This window comes from Mobula hypostoma, chromosome 11, assembly GCF_963921235.1.
Source record: "Mobula hypostoma chromosome 11, sMobHyp1.1, whole genome shotgun sequence".
Classification (NCBI taxonomy): domain Eukaryota; kingdom Metazoa; phylum Chordata; class Chondrichthyes; order Myliobatiformes; family Myliobatidae; genus Mobula; species Mobula hypostoma.
Genome location: NC_086107.1, coordinates 100,524,586 through 100,548,680, shown reverse-complemented (window position 1 = coordinate 100,548,680; position 24,095 = coordinate 100,524,586). Strand labels below are relative to the sequence as shown.

The 24,095-nt window shown below is 42.0% G+C and overlaps 1 protein-coding gene across 4 annotated transcripts in view; it reads right to left on the bottom strand.

The window, feature by feature from the left end:
- The window catches only part of LOC134354014 (guanylyl cyclase C-like), a 95,659-nt gene extending 74,237 nt beyond the window's left edge, over positions 1-21,422 (bottom strand). The window contains exons 1-5 of one of the 4 annotated variants that reach the window (XM_063062663.1): positions 21,129-21,422; positions 12,829-12,941; positions 9,996-10,063; positions 6,551-6,763; positions 5,671-5,792 (exon numbers count right to left, since the gene is read on the bottom strand). In XM_063062663.1, coding sequence (XP_062918733.1) covers positions 5,671-5,792; positions 6,551-6,763; positions 9,996-10,063; positions 12,829-12,941; positions 21,129-21,330 — 718 coding nt within the window. In that variant the 5' untranslated portion in view covers positions 21,331-21,422. Of the gene's footprint in view, positions 1-5,670; positions 5,793-6,550; positions 6,764-9,972; positions 10,064-12,828; positions 12,942-21,128 lie in introns of those variants that run through there. The other 3 variants (XM_063062665.1, XM_063062662.1, XM_063062666.1) reach the window with 3 other exon arrangements.
- Between the last annotated feature and the right edge of the window lie 2,673 nt (positions 21,423-24,095).

The following is a 24,095-nucleotide window of genomic DNA, read 5'->3' as shown; positions in this document are numbered from 1 at the left end:
TTCAGTTTTGTGAACAATCATCTGGAGATGAAGTACAGGTCATCTCGAATCATTATTGGCAAAGATTAGGTAGAGCAGGAGGCATGCTGAGTATTATAAAATCATATATTGTCATAGAGCATAGAAATAGACCCTTTGATCCACCATGGCTTTAGTGACCATCAAGAACCTGCCTCCAGTATTTCCATTTACCAGCACATGATCTGCAGTCTACAATTCAATGCTAATTCAAGTGTTTGTCCAGATGCTTCTTAAATATTGAGAGAGTCTCAGATCTCCCACTTTCTTGAACAGCTTCTCCTAAATTTCAATTATCGCCTAAGTGAAAAAAATTATTATTTTTTATTAATTGTCTGTTACGCCACTGGCGTTTAGGGCAGCAATGAAAGTCCTCCATCTCCATCTGTCCTTGGCCACATAGAAGAAATCCTCATGGCTGTTTCCACAACAATATTTTTTTGATCAGTCAGGGTTGTTGGCCCTGAGCTGAACCACCAAACCTGGAGGACCAGTGGACCACTCTTAGTCTGGCCTCCATCCTTTGACCTGTCTGGGATGGGTGATCCTACCAAGAGCCAAAGTACAAGGCCTTGACTCTGGCCAACATAGTATATTGAGGCACACAAGTCTCCACACCCTACAACAAGGTTGTGAACCTCTTGGAGGAAGTGAAAGAAACCCTTCCTTAAATCTCTGAGAAACTTCTTACTCCTCACCTTAAACCTATAGCCTTTAACACCTCTGCAATGGAGAGATGCCTCTTACTATCAACATACTCCCTGTGTGTGTTTCATGATTTAGTTTACCACTATCAGGTCCCGTCTCTGCTCACAACAGAAACATTCCAACATTATGAACATCCTGGAGAGTCTGAACACAATGCTCCATCCTCCCAGCCAACCTTGACCCACTGCAGTTTGTCTATCCCCAAAACAGGTCTACAGCAGAAGCCATCTCCATTGTGGTACACTCATCTCTAGAGCATCTGGACACATTAACGTGGAGCATCCCACATTAGACTTTTGTTTATTGATTACAGCTCCATCTTCTGTACTGTAATTCAGAGAAAACACGAGACTAAGGAGTCAGCTTCTCCCTCTACCACTAGATCCTTGACTTCCTGACCAACAGACTGTAATCAGTAAGTTTAGGCAGCAATGCCTCTATCACAATTATTCTCTGCACTGATGCTCTGCAAGATTGCATCCTCTACCCCCTTCTCTACTGCCCCCGTACAGGCATGATTGCGTGGGCAGATTCCGCCCTAACCCCATCTACTAGTTTGTGGATGATGCCGTTGCAGTGGGCTGTGTTGCAAATAAGCATGAGTCCAAGTACAGGAAAGAGGTAGAGAGCTTAGTAACATGGTGTCAAGACAACTTTTAGCTCAATGTCAGCAAAACAAAAGACCTGGTCACTGACTTTAGGAAGGGGGCAGTGCACGAACCCCTATCTACATCAACGGTGCTGAGATCGAGAGGGTTGAAAGCTTTAAAAACCTAGAAGTGAACATCACATGTAGCCTATCCTGGTCCAGTCATGTTGGTACCAGGGACACGAAAACTCACCAACACCTTTACTTTCTCAGGAGGCAAAAGAAATTGGGCATGATCCTTCAACCATAATCAATTTTTAATCAATGCATCATAGAAAGCCATCTTATCTGGGTGCACCCTGGCTTGGTATGGCAAATGCTCTGCTTGACTGCAAGAAAGACCAGAGTTTGAGGCCAAAGTCCCATGGGTTGGCATATCCAGAGGTTGGAAGTCTGTGAATCTGCACCAGGGACTGGTGGTCAGAGGACCAATGTCTGTGAGTCTGAGAGTCCAGAGCCAAGGACTGGTGGTCAGAAACCTGGAGATACCTGTCCTGGGGTTGGAGGCCTGTCTGTATGTGTGACTTAGGGTGGGAAAGGAGCTTGTTTTGCTGTTGTGTTATTGTGGTTGCTGTTGCTTTTGTTGTTCAGCTGCGTTGGCGCAGGAATTGTGGGCATTCTGTGTTGGTGCAGGAATGTGTGTGCATGCATTGTGGGCATTCTGTGTTGGTGCAGGAATGTGTGGGCATGCTGTGTTGGTGCAGGAATGTGTGGGCATGCTGTGTTGGTGCGGGAATGTGTGGGCATGCATTGTGGGCATTCTGTGTTGGTGCAGGAATGTGTAGGCATGCATTGTGGGCATTCTGTGTTGGTGCAGGAATGTGTGGGCATGCTGTGTTGGTGCGGGAATGTGTGGGCATTCTGTGTTGGTGCGGGAATGTGTGGGCATGCTGTATTGGTGCAGGAATGTGAAGCGACACTCGCGGGCTGCCCCAGCTCATCCTTAGGTTGTGTTGGCTGTTAACATAAGTGATGTCTCGATGTACGTGTGAGAAATAAATGAATCTGTATTCCACTTTGTTCTGCATTCCGTTATTGTCCAACTTCAAAGCACTCTACAATGAGTTGATTTGTCCAAACAGTACACAAGACAAGGTTTTTACCATCCATAATTACAAGTGACAATAATGAACCAATTCCAATTTCCGCCACATTCTCTCCAGTCCAATCACTTGTGGCAAACATAAATGTACATTGTATTCCGATACTTTATATAGTACCAGGAGCTCCCTCTACTATGTCCCGGATAATGAAAGTAAGCACCCAGTTGCCCTCTTCACCACCCTATCTATCTGTGTTGTCACCTTCAGGGATCTTTGGACCTATATGCCAAAGAGAGTGACAATAAGAGTAGTGGAAGTAGAATCTCAGCTAATATAATGGTGGATACTCAACTGAGAAATACTGGAGCGACAAATGACACATTTTGGAGTTTTCAGGCAGTGATTGCAACTGAGTGACATTCTGTATATGCCACAGAGTTTAGAACAGTCTCATTGAGATATGCAAAATTCTGTGAAGGATTGACAGAGAAGATTTTGAGAATCTGCTTCCTCTGACTGGAGAGCCAACAACTAAGCCACAGGCTCAGCATTATGCTTTTGCTCTTTTAGAGTCAGAACTTATTACTCAAATGTTTATGAATTATAGTATTTCTTTACTCCAATTGTTGATTGTAATCAGCATCGGAGCCATAGACTGGAACATTGCTAGGCTATCACCTTTCATCAATAAAAAATAAGATACATTGCATAAAAATTGATCCATCTTTGTGTTTATGCTCCTTTCCAGTCTCCTCCTTGCCTTTCCTTAATCTAAATTTACCAAAAGTTCTCTATTCCTTTTTTCCAAGCACATTTTACCAGCTAACAGGTTCAAGGATTCAGATAGTGTACTCCCGTTTTGATTTCACGACTATTGATGACACAACTATTGTTGACAGAATTTCAGAAGGTGACGAGAAGGCGAACAGGAGCAAGATAGATCAGCTAGTTGAGTGGTGTCACAGCAAAAACCCTGCACTCAACGTCAGTAAGACAAAAGAGTTGATTGTGGACTTCAGAAAGGGTAAGAGGAGGGAACACACATCAGTCCTCATCAAGGGATCAGAAGTAGAGAGGGTGAGAAGTTTTAAGTTCCAGGGTGTCAACACCTCTGAGGATCTGTCCTGGGCCCAAGTATTGATACAGTTACAAATAAGGCACAAGAGCAGCTATATTTCATTAGGAGTTTTAGATTTGGTATGACACCATGGACACTGGTAAGTTTCTACGGATATACCATGGAGAGCATTCTAACTGGCTGCCTCACTGCCTGGTATGGAGGGGGGAGGGGAGAAGAAATCCACTGCACAGGATCAAAATAAGCTGCAAAGTGTTGTGAATTCAGTCAGCTCCAATATGAGCACTAGTCTCTCCAACATCCAGGACATCTTCAAGGAGCAATGTCTCAAAAAGGCAGCATCCATCAATAAGGACCCCCATCACCCAGGACATTCAATTTTCTCATTGCTACCATCAGGCACACACTCAACAATTCAGGAATAGTTTCTTTCCCACTGCCATCAGATTTCTGAATAGACATTGAACACCACCTCGCTACTTTCTTCTGCATTATTTATTTGATTTAATTTTTAAAATATAAATACCTACTGTAAATTACAGTTTTTTATTATACATTGCAATGTATTGCTGCTGCATAACAACAAATTTCACAACATACAGTATGCAAGTATTTTAACCTGATTATGATTTCTTGTGTCCTTATGATTACATAGTGTGAGCAAGTCACTGGAAAATTCGTCTCCTCTATAGGCAGAAGTGAAACCATCAAAATGCAAAGAGAAAATCGCACTGATATACTGCCTTTTGAATATCCCAAAACACTTCACAGCAGAAAAGTACTCTTGAAATGTAATCGTCATTGTAAAGCAGAAATACTGCAGAAAACATGCTGAGAGCATGCTCCCACAAACAACGTGAAAATGGCCTGAAAACCACAACCAGAAAAATCAACTAAAACATGGAAGATTCCAAAAGAACCTGCTTCCTCTGGCTAGAAAGTCTATAACTAAGGGTATGGTGCAAAAAGTGGGCAGGGAGTTTATTGATGGCATCACACATTTTCAGAAACATTCAGACGGGCCATTCGAGAGCCAAGAACTTTTATCGGAACTTTAGCATTTATAACTTGGATGTTCAAAATGAAATACTGATGGAACAATGTCTTAGAGGTGAGTCAAAGACAAAACATCTGGACAATTGACTGTTGAATGGCATGCATCACCTTTCTCCTGAAGAAAGCTGAGGGGCGTTGGTAAACAGGGCACAAAATTGTTTCCATTTGTGGGGAGATGTTTATTGGAAGCAATCAATATGAGATAAAATCTACCAATGAATTAATTGAAAAAAAATCCTTGCCCAAACAACAGTGAAAATATAAAATGTGCAGTGTTTAATAATACATTTAAGAGGAGGCAGACATGGTGGAGAGGAGGGAACAGATAGAGAAGCTGACAACTGTAGATGAAGAAATACAGGTGGAAATATTTGAAGTGGAACTGAGGGGCACTTTTTTCCACACAGAAGGTGGTAGATGTATGGAACAAGCTGTCAGAGGACGTGATAGAGGTGAGTACAATTACAGTGTACGAAAGACATTTAGATATGTACTTGAATAAGAAAAGTTTAGAGCAGCATTTCCCAACTTGGCATTAACAGACCCCTTGCTTAATTGTATTGGTCCATGGCATCAAAAAGGTTGAAAAAACCCTGGTTTAGAGAGATAAGGGCTAGGGCAATTGGGCTCAGGATTACAGTCAGAAAGCAGATAGAAGGAATAGGAAGATGGAAGATAGGTGGAATTGAGACTTATCATGAGAAGACAGGTGAGATTGACGAACAAAACCAGAAGGTAGTTAGGTTTGAGTCAAGGGTATGCCCAAGTGGGATGAAAGGATTTGTTAAAGGCAAAAGGTAAGATGTGCTGAGCAGCTAATTGGTTGGATTTAAAGATGCAAACAGAGTACAAATATGGTAGATGGACAGAGACTGTGGAAAGGGTTGAGTTTAGACTTATCAATGGATGGGATTGGTAGGCTTTTGCTTTTCATGAAATGAGTTTATTTCAACTTGATGAAGGTATAGAGGCCTTAATGAAAGGAGGCCAAGATACTGGATGAAAAATAAAGCACACTGAGATGTGTATTTCAGTTCTGCTCATGACATTTCTTCAGTCTTATGATACGGAATATTTTATATAAGCAACACCAACTGAAGCAAAGGCATGAGACTCACAGTTACTCTTCCTTTTTGGGTCATGCACTATCTCCTTAAATTTATTTAGGTCCCGAATGACTTCATTAACCTCTAAACCCATGGCGAATTCAGCTGATCCAGCTTCCAAAGCATTAATGTACCTAAAATCACAGACACAATCCTTTATAAACGATTTATATTAAAACACATAACAAAAGAAAGAATGAACACACACACAACAACAACAACATCATTAAACCTTGAGGCATCAAAGCTAAAAAGTTACTTTCTGAAGTATGGCCATTACTATTGCATCAACACTGATTATTGCAATATTGATGTATATCATAATATTGCAATAATAATTTTATGAGGGCTGTATACACAATTGTTACAATTACTATATTTATCTGCAAGTTCTCCCCAGGTTACAAACACCCAAGTTATGGACAGCCTTTATATACAAATGACTATTTGGGAGACTGGTAGGACGAATTTGCCTGCTGCTGCAGGGCTGCAGGCATCATCTGCCATGTGGGGACCCGGTTTGTGGCAACAACATTGCACCTAGCAGAGAAATCTTAATGGTTGAGTTAAATGCCCTGGTTTAGCTACACATTGCTTGGTTACCCTATAAATTTATTTAACAATATTGCTGGATGGTGACATATCTAGGTTGCAAACTGTTCACGTTATAAAGCGTTCTCAGGAACAGAACCCTATTGTAACATGAGGAAAGGGAAGACTTTTAGCTAAAGTTCAAAAGGCCCATCAAACTAGGAGCCCTTATTCACGGTGATGAACTGCAGTGAAGTCTCAGGTTTGTAGCCGCTCAGATCTCTGGGTGTGTTCCATTTCAAGACAATAGTTTGCAACACAGAACTTTATGCTGAGGTGGAACAGATAAAAAATAACCCACCAGAAACAGGACTCTGAGGTTATATCTTTCTTGTAGATGTAAGCTGAATTCCACTTATGTTCCTTCCCGGTGCCTTGGTAACTCCAGAGCTTTAGGAAAAACCTGGAGATCTTCCTAGCTGTGGGCAGGATCCTGGTCAAGTTGGGCTTGTAGTCACAGGATAACCCAAAGCTTCCTGCAGATATCATAGGGATGTCCAAAAATGTATCCAGACTGTCAAAAAAAGTAAGTTTATGATAATATTACTATTTATTTAACATTTTTGTCTCTTTTTCCTGTTTTAACCAATTCTGAACTCTTGAACATTCCACTTTGCTGCCATGGACCTCTGGTCTGGAAACTTATGATTGTATCAGTCAGTCTTTTCACTTCTCTTTTATTGAAGAGGCTCTTTAAAATCTATCTCTTTGATTAAATTTGGGTTACAAGCCTCAGCACCTTTTTACGGAATTTGTGTCAAATTTAGTTCACAAGCTCTCCTGTGGAGGTCTTAAAAGGTTAAATATGCATTTGTATTTGCAAGTTTTGTAGTTGTTCTTGAAGTTATTAATAATATTCCTTAACCATATCTCATCTAAGTGGTCAGGGGATTTGTTGATGGGCTAATAGCTGATATTTTTAATCTTTCCTTCTCCCAGTGTAGAGTGCCCTCCTGCTTCAAATTATCCACCATTGTCCCTGTACCAAAAAAGACCAAGGTAACATACCTGAACGACTGGCGTCCTGTCGGACTCACCTCAATAATAAGAAAATGCTTTGAGAGGCTGGTCAAGGATTACATCTGCAGCTTGCTACCACCCAAACTGTATCTCCTACAATCCGCCTACCAACATAACCGATCGACAGACGACACATTAGCCACTGCTCTACATACCGTCCTTACACATCTGGAGAAGAAGGATTCTTGTGTGAGGATGCTGTTCTTGGACGACAGTTCAGCATTCAACACCATAGTTCCATCGAGGTTCAACAAGAAGCTCAGAGACCTCGGCCCTGGCCCTGGCCCTGCCTTGTGCAGCTGGATCCTGGACTTCCTGTCAGATCGCCAGCAGGTTGTAAGAGTGGGCTCCCTCACCTCCAACCCTCTGACTCTCAATACAGGAGCCCCTCAGGGCTGAGTACTGAGTCCCCTCCTTTACTCCCTGTATACCCATGGCTGTATCGCCACCCACAGCTCTAATCTGCTAATTAAATTTGCCAATGACACTACATTGATTGGCCTTATCTCAAACTATAGAGAGGTGCCCTACAAGGAAGAAGTCATCTCTCTGACACAGTGGTGTCAAGAAAACAACCTCTCTCTCAATGTCGCAAAAACAAAGGAGCTGGTTGTGGATTACAGGAGGAATAGAGACAAGCTAACCCCTATTGACATCGATGGATCTGGGGTTGAGAGGGTAAACAGCTTCAAGTTCCTCGGCATACACATCACCGATGATCTCACATGGTCTGTACACACCAGTTGTGTGGTGAAAAAGGTACAACAGTGCCTCTTTCACCTCAGGTGGTTGAGGAAGTTTGGTATGGGCCCCCTAATCCTAAGAACTTCTACAGGGGCACGATTGAGAGCATCCTGACCGGTTGCATCACTGCCTGGTATGGGAACTGTACCTTCCTTCATCGTAGGTCTCTGCAGAGAGTGGTGCAGACAGCCCGGCGCATCTGTAGTTGTGAACTTCCCATGTTCAGGACATTTACAGTGACAGGTGTATAAAAAGGGCCCGAAGGATCACTGGGGACCCAAGTCATCCCAGCCACAATCTATTCCAGCTGCTACCATCCGGGAAGCAGTAGCACAGTATAAAAGCCAGGACCAACAGGCTCTGGGACAGCTTCCTCCGCTAGGCCATCAGACTGATGAACTCACGCTGATTTGAGTGTACTCTATAGTACATTCACTGTTCTATTTATTATAAATTACTATGATTGCACATTTAGATGGAGACATAACATAAAGACTTTTACGCATGTATGTGAAGGATGTAAGAAATAATTCAGTTCGAGCCTCTTTCATATAAGTCAGCAGCTAACAAAGGAAAATACCAGCGAGGAGTCTCAATTGATTTGTTTTCTCCATCAGACAGTAGCAGACCGAGTGACTTGAGGAGGTACTTCCCATAATGATGTAAATGATATGAAGGAGGTACTTTCCATAATGATGAAAATGGCGCTTAGTATCAGACTTGGCATCCATTCAGTCCATTGAAGAAGAAACTCTACTGTGTCTACAGCTCTGCAAAGTTTTCTCCATCAAATACAATTTGGAAGTTATCCCACTTTCGATTTGCATGCCACATCACCGCTGTCTCTAAGGAGTTTGTGCGTTCTCCCCATGGGGTTTCCTCCCACATTCCAAAGGTATACCGTTTGGTAGGTTAATTGGTCATTGTAAATTATCCCGTGATTAAACTAGAGTTAAATCGGGGGATTGCAGCTTGAAGGGCTGGAAAGGCCTGTTCTTAATAAAATAAAATAAAAATCACAAAAAGACCCATCAGATTACTAAATCATTTGTGTCTAATTTTTTTCCCATGTATCTGAAGTATATGTCATAAGTTATTGATCCACCTGTCCCCGGAGACATTTTATTAAAATTTTGTTCTAACTTTAAAAACCTCCAACAAGCATTTCCTTAACTTTCTGTGCACCAATGACAAGCTTAGTTTCCGCAGTCACTCTGTAGAAGTCCCGTGTCTTTGGTACCATTTCAGTAAAGCTTGTCTGGACCTCTTCTAATATTTTTGGAATGAGTCCTGAAAAAGGGTCTCAGACAAAAACGTTGACTGTTTACTCTTGTCCATTGATGCTGCCTGGCCTGCAGAGTTCCTCCAGTATTTTATGTGTGTTGCTTTGGATTTCCAGCATCTGCAGACTTTCTCATATTTATGCTATATCTGCTGTATATAAAACCTTTTGAAGTTCTTCCTGATGTTGGTGTCCAGCATTGGTTACAATACTTCAACTCAAGACCAGCCAATCATTAACAAAGTTTTAGCCAAAAGATTTCTTTGTGTATACTCCCATGTTTATAAAACCCATGATCCCACACGCTTTCATCTAAGTCTGCTTTCCAAATTTGTTCTTCCACTTTCTAAGATTAGTGTAGAAGAACCACAGGCTTTTCAGTTTCTGTACTCTCTTCATCTTTTTCTATCAATACAAGCCATTCATTTACTACACACCATCCTTCAGGAATGAAGGTGCCAGGCTGTGTATCTTGACATATTGCCATCCTTTACAGTCTTCTGAACAAGGCCAACTGAGCAATGTGCCATCTTTAACACACAGAGAAGGAACAAAACCTGGAGAACATCATATCTCTCTCTCTCTCACACACACACACACTCAAAGTAAATCACCATGATCACCTGCAATGAAAATATCAGGGTGCATCTTCTGGTTCGTTATTGAAAGGAACTCACATTTATAGGAGGTAGAGACTTACGAGACAATTTGAAAGGTCGCATAGGTACATGTGAGACCCACAACTGCACAGCCCAAGTTATCGTCCTTCTAGATCCAGGATTAAAAAGAAAATTAAGATCAGAATCTATCGGTCTCAATGGGTACACTCCCAGTTTTCCATTCACTGGGTAGGCACTTCAATTTTTGGGATACTGTTGAACAACGTAAAATAATCATTTAACACGAAGAACAGGGAGAAAGGAACAGGAAAATACCCAAATATTGAAAGATACAGCTTGGAAACATGCCCTTCTTGTCACTGTCCATGAGAACCATCAGTCATTCATCAATGCTGTTTTCTAATCTCACCACATGCTTATCAACTGTGCCCAGTTTCTATTACCCACCTACACACTAGGATGGTAACGGGGTGGAGGTACGTCTCTACCAAAGGAGGTGTAAGGCACTCCTTCCCTCCAGTAGCCTGCAGGTCACCCTTGGGCAAGATGTAGCACCGGCTTATCCCCATCCCCCACACACACCCCGCCCCCCCCCCCAAATCAGGGTCACATGAAGCCATGGGAGCAAGTGATGGACAGTCGTGTGAGCAGCCGGTGCATATCACAAGACCTGGTGATATGACCACCCACACCAGGAGGACAATCTCTGAAGAGTATTGATAAAGGCTGGGGTCACCCGTGATTTAAAGACACTGCCCAGAAGGCGGCAATGGCAAACCACTTCTGTGGAAAAATATGCCAAGAACAACCACGGTCAAGACCATGACCGCCCACATCTTACAACATGGCACATAATGAATGAACACACTAGGGGTAATTTACAGTGGCCATTGCCCTAAGAAGCCACACACCTTTGGCACGTGGCAGTTATCCAAAGTCCCTAGGTCACACAGTCACGGGAAGAATATGTAAACACCCGAGGTGTGGTTTGGACCTAGGTCTTCAGTGCTGTGAGGTAGCGGCTCTAATAGCTGCATCATTCTGCCTCTCCCATGAAGAGAGGAGAAAAAATATTTGTGTTGGGTACAGAGACAGGCAAAGGTCTGTTTCTGTCTTGCAGTCTACATGCAATTCAGAATGGGTGAAGCTTTTACTGAAGCTAGGTTGCTAACTTTCACCACCAGTAATCTTCCACTCCCAAGGCAAATACATTGTTCTCAATCTGATTTCTTCCTTTTAACAAAAGAGTTGGTTAATATGTTTGATATCATCTTACATTGCAAGTCTTTATTAAGTCAGCCTTTGATGAGAATTAGGACATTGCCGATGCTGTATTTTCTATACATCCATAACTATGAGAGAGCAGCGCATCTTGGCCACAAGAGCGCGAGGTCAGAGAGAAAAAAGGAGTAACCAATTCATGGTCACGTTGTGAGAGGAAATAACTGGCTGATATGTACAATGTTCATCAGTCGCCAGAAGCTGCCGGTGAAACTAACCCTGTAAAAGCCTCTTTGAAGAGTGGCACTGAGGAGGGAGGAATAAAACAGAATTGGATATTCCTGAATTTCACATCCTGTGATGCAGTGAAAGGCTGGCTTTCCAGCCCTTTGTATCCCAACCTAGAGTAATAACCCTATCTTTATTCCAAGGGCATGAAACACCTTGTTCTCTGGAGTGTTTTCAGATGTTATAATACCCTAGTTCAACCATTCTATTGGTGTTCACCGTTGAGTCTCACATATGAGGGATAGCCATAAGGATGAGAATTTTCTGAGCTGTGAAAGTACTCCAAACTTGACGCACTTCCTCAGGAAAATGGAGGAAGGTGCAAATAAACAGCCCAGAAAGAAAATATCTGTGGTATTAATCTACAAACCCTTCAGTTATTAATGCACTCAGTGGAGCAGAACAGGTCAAGTGGATTAACTTGGGTTTATTCCAACAAACCTAAACTCACCAGTCCAGCCTGGGACTCTACCTGATGGATGAAACTTAATTGTAATGTAATAAGTTACCATGCATTTTGGTACTGTGGTGAAAGGTTGCCAGGGGTATGTGGAAGCAGCTACCATGTGGTTGCTAACTACTGTTAGGTTCTGTAGTTGACTGAATAAAAAGAGCCTCAACGTGGACAAGACAAAAGAGATGATTGTAGACTTCAGGAAGGTGCTGGTTGATCACTCTCAATTGCACATCAATGGCTCTACTGTGGAAAAAGTGAAGACCACAAAGTTCCTTGGTGTGCCTAACCTGGACCCACAGCATCCCCTCATTAGTCAAGAAGGCGCAGTAGTGTCTGGGGAGACTGAGGCACATAAGGGTCCCACCACCCTTCCCCCCATCTAACAACTTTCCACAGAGAGCATCCTGTCCGGCTGCATCATTGTGTGGTACGGAAGCTGCGAAGCTTTGGACCACAAGATCCTACGGAGGATAGTGAAACCCACCAGGAGGATCACTGGGGTCTCCCTCCCCCTATTTGTTGCATTTACTTGGTGCATTGTAGACAAAGGGATTGAAGCATTGTTGAGGATCCCTACCACCCATCCCACAATCTCTTTGACCCACTACCATCAGGAAGAAGGTACAGGAGCATCAGGGCTAATACTGGCAAACAGCTTATTTCCTCGGGCTGTGACACTAATGAATAACCTGCCTCACTGAGGTCTCATCACCAGGACAGTGAGCTGTTTACTGTATTGATTACCTGTTCTGCACACTACATTCATTTTGAATTACATTTTCCCCTTATTTATGGCAATATTTTGCTTTATGCATATGTGTGATATATGTCTTGTGGGTGTACCATGGTCCGGAGGAACATTGTTTCATTTGGTTGTATACATATACAGTCAAATGACAATAAACTTGAACCTGAACTACACATATTTGTCTGACTCGCATACTTACAAATAATTTCTGAAGCTTCATCAGTCCTCCACAGGCGCTTGTGGAGCATCCTTTGGACGAAAAGGATGTTGTGTCAAAACCTTCATACGATGCATTTACGGTGACATTATAACCTGAAATACAAATACAGTTGTTAGTTACATATTGACTTAGCTTTGCTCTCCCTAAAGTTGGTGATTCAGTAGCGTAGCTGACGCTATTACAGCTCACAGCATTCTGGGGTTCGGAGTTCAATTCTGGCACCGTTTGTAAGGAATTTGAACGTTCTCCCCGTGATGGCATCAGTTTCCTCCGGGTGATCTGGTTTCCTCCCACAGTCCAAAGACGTACTGGTTAGTAGGTTAATTGGTCATTGCAAATTGTCCTATGATTAGGCTAATGTTAATCCGGGTGGGCGGTTCCAGAAGATCTGTTCTGCACTGTTTCTCTAAATAAATATATCATTCCTTCCAAAAGGATTTTTTTTTCCTGTAAAAACCCAAACCAAGAGTCAGTAGGTTACTAGTCCTGAGGTGATAAAGATCATTCATGCCATCAAGTAGTCTCCCTTGGGGTGAAGACCACTTAATCAGTCTTCAGCCATGTCTTTCTATCACTACACGCTCCAACTCGCCCTTCCCTAGCTTCCCACACTGGCTTGCAAACGTCGCATCCCAAGAACAAGGAAGGCTGTGAGGCAGATTTTATGGAGCTGCCTAATCCCGAGGCTCAGATCTTCCAAAAGAACAGAAAGGTTTTCAGCAGTCCCTAACCTGGGGTTGGCTGGGTGGCTGTAGGCGGACGTCCACCAAACTTTGGCCTTGTTCTGTGCTGTCTGCTGAGGTATCACCGAGTTCCCCACAGGGATCATTGGCCATCCATCCCTTTCATCAGCAGATGCCTCCTAATGATGATTTGAGCAACAGTCGGTGAACCTGGTCTACTAGCCTCTCCCCAGATTGTTCCTCTAATCCTCTCAGCGGCTATACTTCATTAGGAGTTTGAAAAGATTTGGTATGTCAACAAATACACTCAAAAACTTCTACAGTTGTACCGTGGAGAGCATTCTGACAGGCTGCATCACTGTCTGGTATGGAAGGGCTACTGCACAGGACCGAAAGAAGCTGCAGAGGGTTGTAAATTTAGTCGGCTCCATCTTGGGTACTAGACAACAAAGTATTCAGGATATCTTTAGCGTGCGGTGTCTCAGAAAGGCTGCGTCCACTATTAAGGACCTCCAGCACCCAGGGCATGCCCTTTTCTCACTGTTACCATCAAGTAGGAGGTACAGAAGCCTGAAGGCACACACTCAGTGATTCAGGAACAGCTTCTTCCCCTCTGCCAACCAATTCCCAAATGGACATTGAATCTTTGGACACTACCTCACTTTTTAAAAAAATATACGGTATTTCTGTTTTTGCATGTTTTTTTAAAAAATCTATTCAATATATGTACTTGTTCATTTATTTTTTTATTTTCTAGATTATGTATTGCATTGAACTGCTGCTGCTAAGTTAATAAATTTCACGACACACGCCAGTGATAATAAACCTGATTCTGATTCTGAATTGTGGAGTAAAATGAGGAAATCCAGTTAAGTCAGCAATGTGAACATGAAACTAGGGAGAATTAGAGGTTACAGGTTTTCAGTCAAGGAAACACCCCAGGTTGATAAGGCGGTAACTATGATAACAATTATAGCCAAATTTCAGAATCAGATTTAATATCACTAGCATATCAGAATCAGAATCAGGTTCGTTATCTCTGGCATGTGTCGTGAAATTTGTTAACTTAGCAGCAGAAGTTCAAATTCACAATATAGAAGAAAAAAAAAGTAAAAATAAATAAATCAATTAGCATATATATATATTGGATAGATTAAAAATCTTGCAAAAACAGAAATAATATATATTTAAAAAGTGAGGTGGTGTTCAAGGGTTCAATGTCCATTTAGAAATCGGATGGCAGAGGGGAAGAAGCTGTTCTTGAATCGCTGAGCGTGTACCTTCAGGCTTCTGTACTTCCTACCTGATGGTAACAGTGAGAAAAGGGTACTGGAGGTCCTTAATAATGGACGCTGCCTTTCCGAGACACCGCTCCTTGAAGATGTCCCGGGTACTTTGTGGGCTAGTACCCAAGATGGAGCTGACTAAATTTACAACCCCCCGCAGCTTCTTTTGGTCCTGTGCAGTAGCACCCCCCCCACCCCAATACCAGACAGTGATGCAGCCTGTTAGAATGCTCTCCACACTACATTTATAGAAGTTTTTGAATGCTTTTGTTGACATACCAAATCTCTTCAAACTCCTAATAAAGTATAGACGTTGTCTTGCCTTCATATGTCATGAAATTCATTAACTTTATGGCAGCAGTACAATGAAATTCATGATAAATAAATATAGAATAAAAACTGAATTACAGGAAGTATATATCCATTAAATAGTTAAGTTAAAATAAGAGGTGGAGAGGGTAAGCAACTTTGATTTCCTTGGTGTTATTATTTCAGATAACTTGTCCTGGTGGGCCCCAGCACATAAGTACAATTACAAAGAAAGCACAGCAGCACCTCAACTTTCTTTGTTGTTTGCAAAGATCCAGGACAACATTTAAACTTTAACAGACTTCTATAGATGAGTGGTGGAGAGTATTTTGACTTGTTGCAACACAGCCTGGTATGGAAATACCAATGCCCTTGAACCGAAAATCCTACAAAAGGTAGTGAATACTGCCCTGTCCATCACAGGTAAAGCCCTCCCCACCATTGACACATCTACGCAAAGCATTGTAGATGTGCAGGAAAGCAGCATCCATCATCAGGGACCTCCACCACCCAGGACATGCTCTCTTCTAGCTGCTGCCATCAGGAAAAAGGCACAGGAGCTTCAGAACTCACACCACCAGGTTCAGGAGCAGTTGTTACCCCTCAACCATCAGGCTCTTGAACCAAAGGAGATAATTTCATTCAACTTCACTTGCTCCATGACTGAAAAGTTCCCACAACCTATGGACTCACTTTCAAGGACTCTTCATCTCATGTTCTCGATGCTTATTACTGATTTACTTAATATTATTATTGTTTCTTTCTTTTTGTATTTGCTGAGTTTATTGTCTTTTGCACACTGGTCAAATGCCCTAGTTGGTGCGGTCTTTCATCGATTCTATTATGGTTATTATTCTATTATGGATTTATTGGGTATGCTGGCAAGAAAATGAATCTCAGGGTTGTATATGGTGACATATATGTACCTTGATAATAAATTTACTTTGAACTTTGATTTCCCTAGAGCTTTGCTACTCATTATGCATGTTCGACTCCTATTAGAATTCCAAAGTACCTCACTTCACACTTCTCAGGATTAAATTCCTGTGGTTGTTTTCCCATCTTATCAATTGATCAATTTCATCCTGTAGCATAAGATCACCATATCAACAACACCTATTTTCGTGTCATCTACAAACTTACTTACCACTTCTCTTCAAGATTCGAGATTGAAGTACATTTACTATCAAGGAATGTATAAATTATACAACTTTGAGATTTACTTGCTCACGGGTAGACACAAAGCAAGAAACCCAAAAGAACCCAATCATAGAAAAAAAAAGAATAAAAATAAAAACAAAAGACCAACACTCAATGCGCAAGAGAAAGATATATAAAAAATACAAATCGTGCAAACAAAGGAAATGAGCAGCAGCATTCCGGACCAAAATTGAGCCCTCAGATCTGAAACCCCAGAGCAGCCCAGAGCAGGCCCAAAGCCTCACTTATCATATTAGCGAACATGGAGCACAGCAGCCAAGGCAGTCTTCATAGCCTCAGCGCATGGAGATGACCATCGCGAAGAACGAGAGAATTGGCTCTCATCCCACCCAACACCCTGTCTTTTCAGTCTATCCGGGCTGGCGTTTAAATTGACCAAACAATGGAACAACGAAAGGCTCCAGTGCCCTGGAGAGAGGAGTTAAGACCACAGAGAGTGTAAAATCAGCTCTCACCTCCAATCTGAGCTGGTTCTTCAATAGTTCCATTTAATATTAGAGAATGTATACAGTGTACAACCTGAAATTTTTATTCTTCACAGACACCTTGCATCCATAACAAAATTATTAAGCTTATAAAAACTCTCAGGTCACAGCACCAATACCTCTGGTACACCAACAATCATGGGTCTTCAATTGCAAGTATGAACTTTAACTATCGCCTTTTGTCTCCTGTTATCAAGCCAGTTTTTGATCCTAACCCTGGAACCATGGGCTTTAACCTTTTGAATGAGTTTCCCAAGAGAAATCTCGTAAAAGGTCTGACTGAAGTCCAAGTCTCCATAGTCCATATTGCTTACATCAATACATTTTGTTACCTTTCAAAACTTCAGTCAAGTTAATCAGACAGGATCTCTTCCTGGAAAACCATGCTGACTCTCTCTGGTTGATTACCACCTTTGCAAATGTAAATTAATCCTGTCCCTCAGAATTCTTAGTCGCAAAACTTCCTCACTGTCAATGTTAGACTCACAGAACTATAATTACCTGGCTTATCCCCGCTATCCCTCTTGAATAAAGAGACCACATTTAATGCCCTCAAGTCATCTGGCACCCTGCCTATGGCCACAAAAATATAAATATCTGTCAGGGCCCCAAAAATCTTCTGCATTGCTTCAATAGTAGTCAGGGATATATCTCATCAGGACCAGAAAATTTAGCCACCATTAAGCCCACCATGATATCTAATACCTCCAATTATTTGAGGAACTGAAATGTCCTTTTCTTTAATGAATACAGATGAGGGATATTCATTACAGTATTTTGTTTCTGACAGGATTCCTCAGAGATCTATTCACTCCCACCTTTTTTCAACAAAGAAAAATAGTTATGTGAGTTTTATTTCTCAAAAATTGACTTTATTAATGATTATGTAGGTCCTCCAAAATGATAACACTGAGAAATTTAAAGTTGCTGACCCTTTCCACCTCTGATCCCTGATGAGGACTGGCTCATGAACCTCTGGTTTCCTCCTCCTGAAGTCAATAATCAGCTCCTTGGTCTTGCTGACATTGAGTAAGAAAGAAGTTGTTGTTGTGGCAGACATCCAGCCAGATTTTCAATCTCCCTCCTATATGTTAGCTTTGATTCAGCCAACAGTGACGTCGTCAGCAAACTTGAATATGACATTGGAGCTGTGCTTAGCCGCACAGCCATAAATGTAAAGTGAGTAGAGCCAGGGGACTAAGCACAGGGTGAGCTGCCTTAACAACTATCATCCAATAGCATTCACATCTAAATGGTGATGAAGTGTTTTGAGAGGTTGGTTGTGGCTAGAATTAACTCCGGTCTCAGTAAGGACCTGGACCCATTGCAATTTGCCAATTGTCACAATAGGTCAATGGCAGATGTGATCTCATTGGCTCTTCACGTGGCCTTAGATCACCTGGACAATACAAATACCTATGTCAGGATGCTGCTTATTGACTACAGCTCAGCATTTAACACAATCATTCCCACAGCTCTGATCAAAAAGCTCTAGAACCTGGGCCTGTACCTCCCTCTGCAACTGGATCCTCAACTTCCTAACTGGAAGACCATGATCTGTGCGGATTATTAATAACATCTCCACCTCACTGATAATCAACACTGGTGCACCTCTGGGATGTGTACTAAGTCCACTTCTCTGCTCTCTCTACACCCATGACTCTGTTGCTACAGCGATACAACTATTGTTGGCAGAATTTCAGAGGGTGACAAGAGGGCATATAGGAGCAAGATATATCAGCTAGTTGAGTCGCGTTGCAGTAACAACCTTGGACTCAACGTCAGAAAGACCAAAGCTCTGATTGTTGACTTCAGAAAGGGTCTGTCGAGGGAACACACATCTGTACTCATAGAGGGATCAGAAGTGGAAAAAGTGAGCAATTTCAAGTTCCTGGGTGTCAATATCTCTGAGGATCTATCCCAGACCCAACATATTGATGCAGCTACAAAGAAGGCACGACAATGGCTATATCTCGTTCAGAGTTTGAGGAGATTTGGTATGTCACCAAACACACTTGCAAATTTCTGCAGATGTACTATGAAGAGCTTTCCAACTGGCTGTATTACCATCTGGTATTGGGGGGGGGGCGGGTTACTGCACAGGATTGAAATAAGCTGCAGAAAGTTGTAAACTTAGTCAGCTCCATCATGGACACTAGTATCCAGGATCTCGTCAAGGAGCGATGCCTGAAAAGGGCAACAACCATCATTAAGAGTGCCCCTCACCCAGGTCATGCCTTGTTTTCATTGCTACCGTCAGGAAGGAGGTACAGGAGCCTGAAGGCACACACTCAGTGATTCAAGAACAGCTTCACCGCACAGTTCTCCGGTGAAATGATATCGTATTTGTAAGTAGGATGCCGTGCACAATTCTGATTTGATGGCGACAGACGTGAGAAGCACAGAGGAACATCTGGAGAAATTTCTGAAATACCCGGTTCGCTGCTGCTGCTACTGTGTGATCGAGAATCTCTGAAGGGAAGGCCCCAAAATCCCTGGCTTTGCCTGCTGCTGGTGACCGAGGCTGGGGTCAAAGCATTCGACAGAGATGGTGCTCGGTACTCGGTGTTGGAGGGCTGATCGGAGCTCGAAGTTTTCGGACAACTCAGAGTCGGACTGTGGTCGGGCATGGCAGGGAGAGTTTTCTTCCTTCTCCCATCTGCGTGAGATGTGGGGCTTCCGAGAGACTTCGAACTTTTTTACTGTGCCCATGGCCTGTTCTTCATTGAGTTATAGTATTGTTGCACTGTTGTAACTATATGTTATAATTGTGTGGTTTTTGTTAGTTTTTCAGTCTTGGTCTGTCCTGTGTTTCTGTGATATCACACCAGAGGAATATTGTATCATTTCTTAATGCATGCATTACTAAATGACAATAAAAGAGGACTGCGTGTCCTCATAATCTAATCTAATCCCCTCTGCCATCCGATTTCTGAATGGACATTGAACTCATGAGCACTACCTCACTACTTTTTTATTTTTACTTTTGCACTCCTTATTTAATTTAAATATATATATTTATTGTAATTCACATTTTTCCTTATTATCATGTATTGTATTGTACTGCTGCCACAAAGACAACAAATTTTGTGACATATACTGGTGATATTAAACCTGATTCTGATTTTTGATTTTAAAATGTCCCCTTAAAACACAATCGAATCTGCTTTCACACTTTATATGAACTGTAAAATATGAAAATGATTACCAAATACTGACCTGACTGACATCAATGCCACACTGTCTAACCAAATGTCAATGTTGAGAAGATGCCACAGACCCTGCTAACTGAAGCCCCCACTCTCAAACTGCCACACTCCACAGTTAAAAACCTGTGTTTTCTCTTCCTCTCTCTTTATCCACTCAAACGGATGAATTTAATTGACTGCTGTTGGAAACAGTTACAATTACAAAGGAAGTCCCCATTCAAGGTACCTTGTTTAGCTCTTACCCAAAACTTCACCAAAGCTTCATCAAAATGACAATCTGCAAGGATTTATCTGTAAGAATGATTAGCATTGACTATTAACTACAGATGGACTTAATGAAACAATATACACCCAGTCTTACTTTCCAAAGCCTGCACTTTAAGGTACACTGGAAAACTCATTTATCATCTCATCAGATCAATTTTTCTTTCTCCCTCATTACCTTGCAGTCTCCTGTGTAAATGCATTCATGTGTTTGGATTAATCATCGTATACTTAAGAATTTCTTAATTCTCAATAGCGTTTTCCACCCTGAATTTGTATTTAATAGCAATGAGTTTATATACTTGACAGCTAGTTCAAATTTCTCACATAAATGAAAACATATCCACATGTACCATATCAAACATTTCGATAACTTTAAGGGTTTTTATCAAGTCAGAATCAGAATCAGGTTTAATATCACTGGCATATGTTGTGAAATTTGTTAATTTAGCAGCACAATGCAATACATGATAATATTTTTAAAAAGCTGTGAACTACAACATATATATAATAGTTAAATTAAATAAGAAGTGCAAAAACAAAAATAAAAAAGTAGTGAGGTAGTGCTCGTGGGTTCAATGTCCATTCAGAAATAGGATAGTAGAGGGGAAGAAGCTGTTCCTGAATTGTAGAGTGTGTGTGCCTTCAGGCTCCGGTACTTCCTTCTTGATGGTAACAATGAGAAGAGGGCAGAGAAGTTCTGCTCTCTATTCCACCTCTTAGTACTCTTATCATATAAATCTTCTTTCTGCACCTTCCCCAGTGGCTCTGTACCCTCTCCGTAACACAGACAGTAGAAACAAATCAACACATGGATCTTACCTTGTAGGTCCTTATTTATAGATTCAATTCCCTGCTTTATACATGGAATTACATCATTCAAGGTCCAAGGAGAGGAAGAATCATTCAATAGAACCACATTAATCGTAAACAATTTATCCGTGCACTTTGAATAGGGATTCTTGGAAAAATGTCCTCGGATGGCGATTATGGCCCACAGCAAGAAACTAAGCACTCGCTTCATTTTTCTGCTCTGTTGTTAAGACACTCCAATTGTCGTTCTCTATGGTGATTAACTTTCAACAGTATACAGGAAGCAGGGCTATGAGGTACATTTTATATGTCATCTGAAAGCTTTCCTTCCGAGATAACACATTGAGACTCAGCACAAAGGTCAGCTAGTATAAAGCATTATTTGCTCAATAAAAACTAAGGGTAGTAAAATGTAATTGGGCAAAGTTTGTACAGAACCATTTTAACTATAACCACTAAGATAGCTCAGTTATGGAAACCCAGCTTTACATGAATTCTCCCATACATTTTAAAACATTTTTCAACTTAGTAATAACTTCGTTTTGTGGCATTCATTAATGATTGGATATATTCTATATTCCGTTAGCTTAATTATGGGTATTATTAGGATGAATATTGAATAAAATGCAAGAATTACAGCATGTGTAAAGTGATATGGGTATGGGTGGCTTGGTAGTGTAGTGTTTAGCAGACATCCCCCCCTGCAAAAACTCAGGGAGGTAGCACCATCAATTTGCGGGAGACTCCCAGAACTTCTGGGAGAGGTGAGATGTCCGCAAGAGTAGCTCCTTAGCAGCTAGCCAGTTAGCTTAAATAATGTTAGCTATGCTACTGAACGCATGACACCTGTTAAACTCACCTCAACATGTCTTTTACAGTCTTAACCCACCATGGGCAATAGAAAAGTCTGTTGCAAACAGTGCAGTGAGCAACACTGTCATTATTTTTGATCCCTATCAGCAGGGGTACACTTTAGGGTAGTCTGGGGTGACATACGTTTTATATTTTCTTTTTTTGGAATACTCTCCCATGGCGCACTCTCGCTCTCTCTCACGCTCTCTCTCTATCTCGTGGTCACTCTCTTGCTCTCGCTCTCTCTCTCTCTCTCTCGCATGCTCTCTCTTGCTCGCTGTCTCTCTCACATGCTCTCTCACTCTCTCGCGTTCTCTTGCTCTCTCTCTCATGGCCGCGCTCCCTCTCTCGCACTCTCTTGCTCTCTCTCTCGCGCGCTCTCTTGCTGTCACGCTCTCTCGCTCTCAAAAAAATTGATTTCCAGGATATTGTATATAATTTGCGGGCATCAAGGAGCCACTATTAATATGCGGGAGACTCCCGGGACTTCCAGCAGAGGTGGGATGTCTGGGTTAGCACAACGCTTTGCAGTATAGGTGACCTGGGTTCAATTCCCGCCACTGCCTGTAAGGAGTTTGTACATCTTCCCCATGACTGCACAGATTTCCTCCGGGTGCCCCGGTTTCCTCCCACAGTCCGAAGACATTCTGGTGGGTAGATTAGTTAGTCATTGTGAGTTGTCCTGTGATTAGGCTCAGATTAGACTGCGGGAGAGCTGGGTGACGCGGCTTGAAGGGCCATTTCTGCGATCTAGATAGATAGCTAGACAAATAGGCAGACAGGCAAGTAACTATAGAAATCAGCTCTCAAGGATGGAACCCAGGGACGCCTGTATTCCCATTTTGCCCACCAGTTTGTCCGGAGGCAGATCCTTGAGACTTAACAAATGGCCTTCACTCCAGTTCTGTGGGTTCAGAGGTGGTGGAAGAACTGTGCAGACTGCATATTCCGCCACAGATGGGGCAGGTGGTGCTCTATGGGTCAGTGCAGGCTGTTTGAGTTGTCAGATGCCCATTGTGCTGTGCTCCTTTGACCTCTGTATGCTCCTTCTCTATTTTGAGTGGTCACAGGCCAAGAGTTCCCACGAGTTGGGGAAGATTTGTCCTAAGAAGACTTTAAAAATATTCTTGAAACATCTTTTTCCCTGGAAATGTCTTGCCATGACAGAATTCAAATTCGGGTACCTGCTTCAGGATTTTGGTACTACCAGGTCTGCCTACAATAGGCCTGCCAACTAAGGTTGATTGACTGTCATAGGAGCCTCAATAATAATAAGGCATATTAGTCTGCCAATGTGTAAAAAAAATGGCAATTGAGAAGTAGTTCTTTTGGCAAGAAAAACGAAACAGTGATTTAGTGAATCTTAAATGGTTGAAGCGCAGAGGGATCTGGCTAGTATGGCTCAGCTTCCATTACCTTATCTGTGAAGCATACATTCCCTACCTTGGTATTTGTTTGATTACACAAACAATGAACAATAATGTTCTGTTTTAGTAATTATAATATCAACACTGAACAGCCCATTGCATCCACTAATTGCAAGACTGCCTCTACCCAGTGGTCAATCGTGACCCCAGGATCATTGACTGAACTTCTGAGGTCCCTTGTCTTTTCTTCCTCAAAGGGTAATGAAAGTGAACCTTTGAAGATTATTAAGACAAAGGTAGAAAGATGCTTGATAAACTCAGGGGCTGGAGGTTTCTAAGGAGTGGTAGGAATATATTGTTGGGTTTACACAGTGTCAACTATGATCTTACTGAATAAGGTGGCGATGAAATATTTTTGCAAGTAAATTACCAAGATTGGAGAACAACTCAACTTAAGCATACTATTGAATGGGCAGAGCAGCCTCAATGGCTCAATGGGTTTTTCCCCCTTCTAATTCATATGCTTGTATGAGCGCACTATCTAAATAAAATACTGCTTTCCTATTCTTTGTACCAAGGAGGATAACTTATCTTCTATAGATGTATCGTGGACAGCATTCTGACAGGCTGTATCACTGTCTGGTATGGAGGGAAGGGCTACTGCACAAGACTGAAAGACGCTGCAGAGGGTTGTAAATTTAGTCGGGTCCATCTTGGGTACTAGCCTGCAAAGTACCCAGGACATCTTCAAGTGACT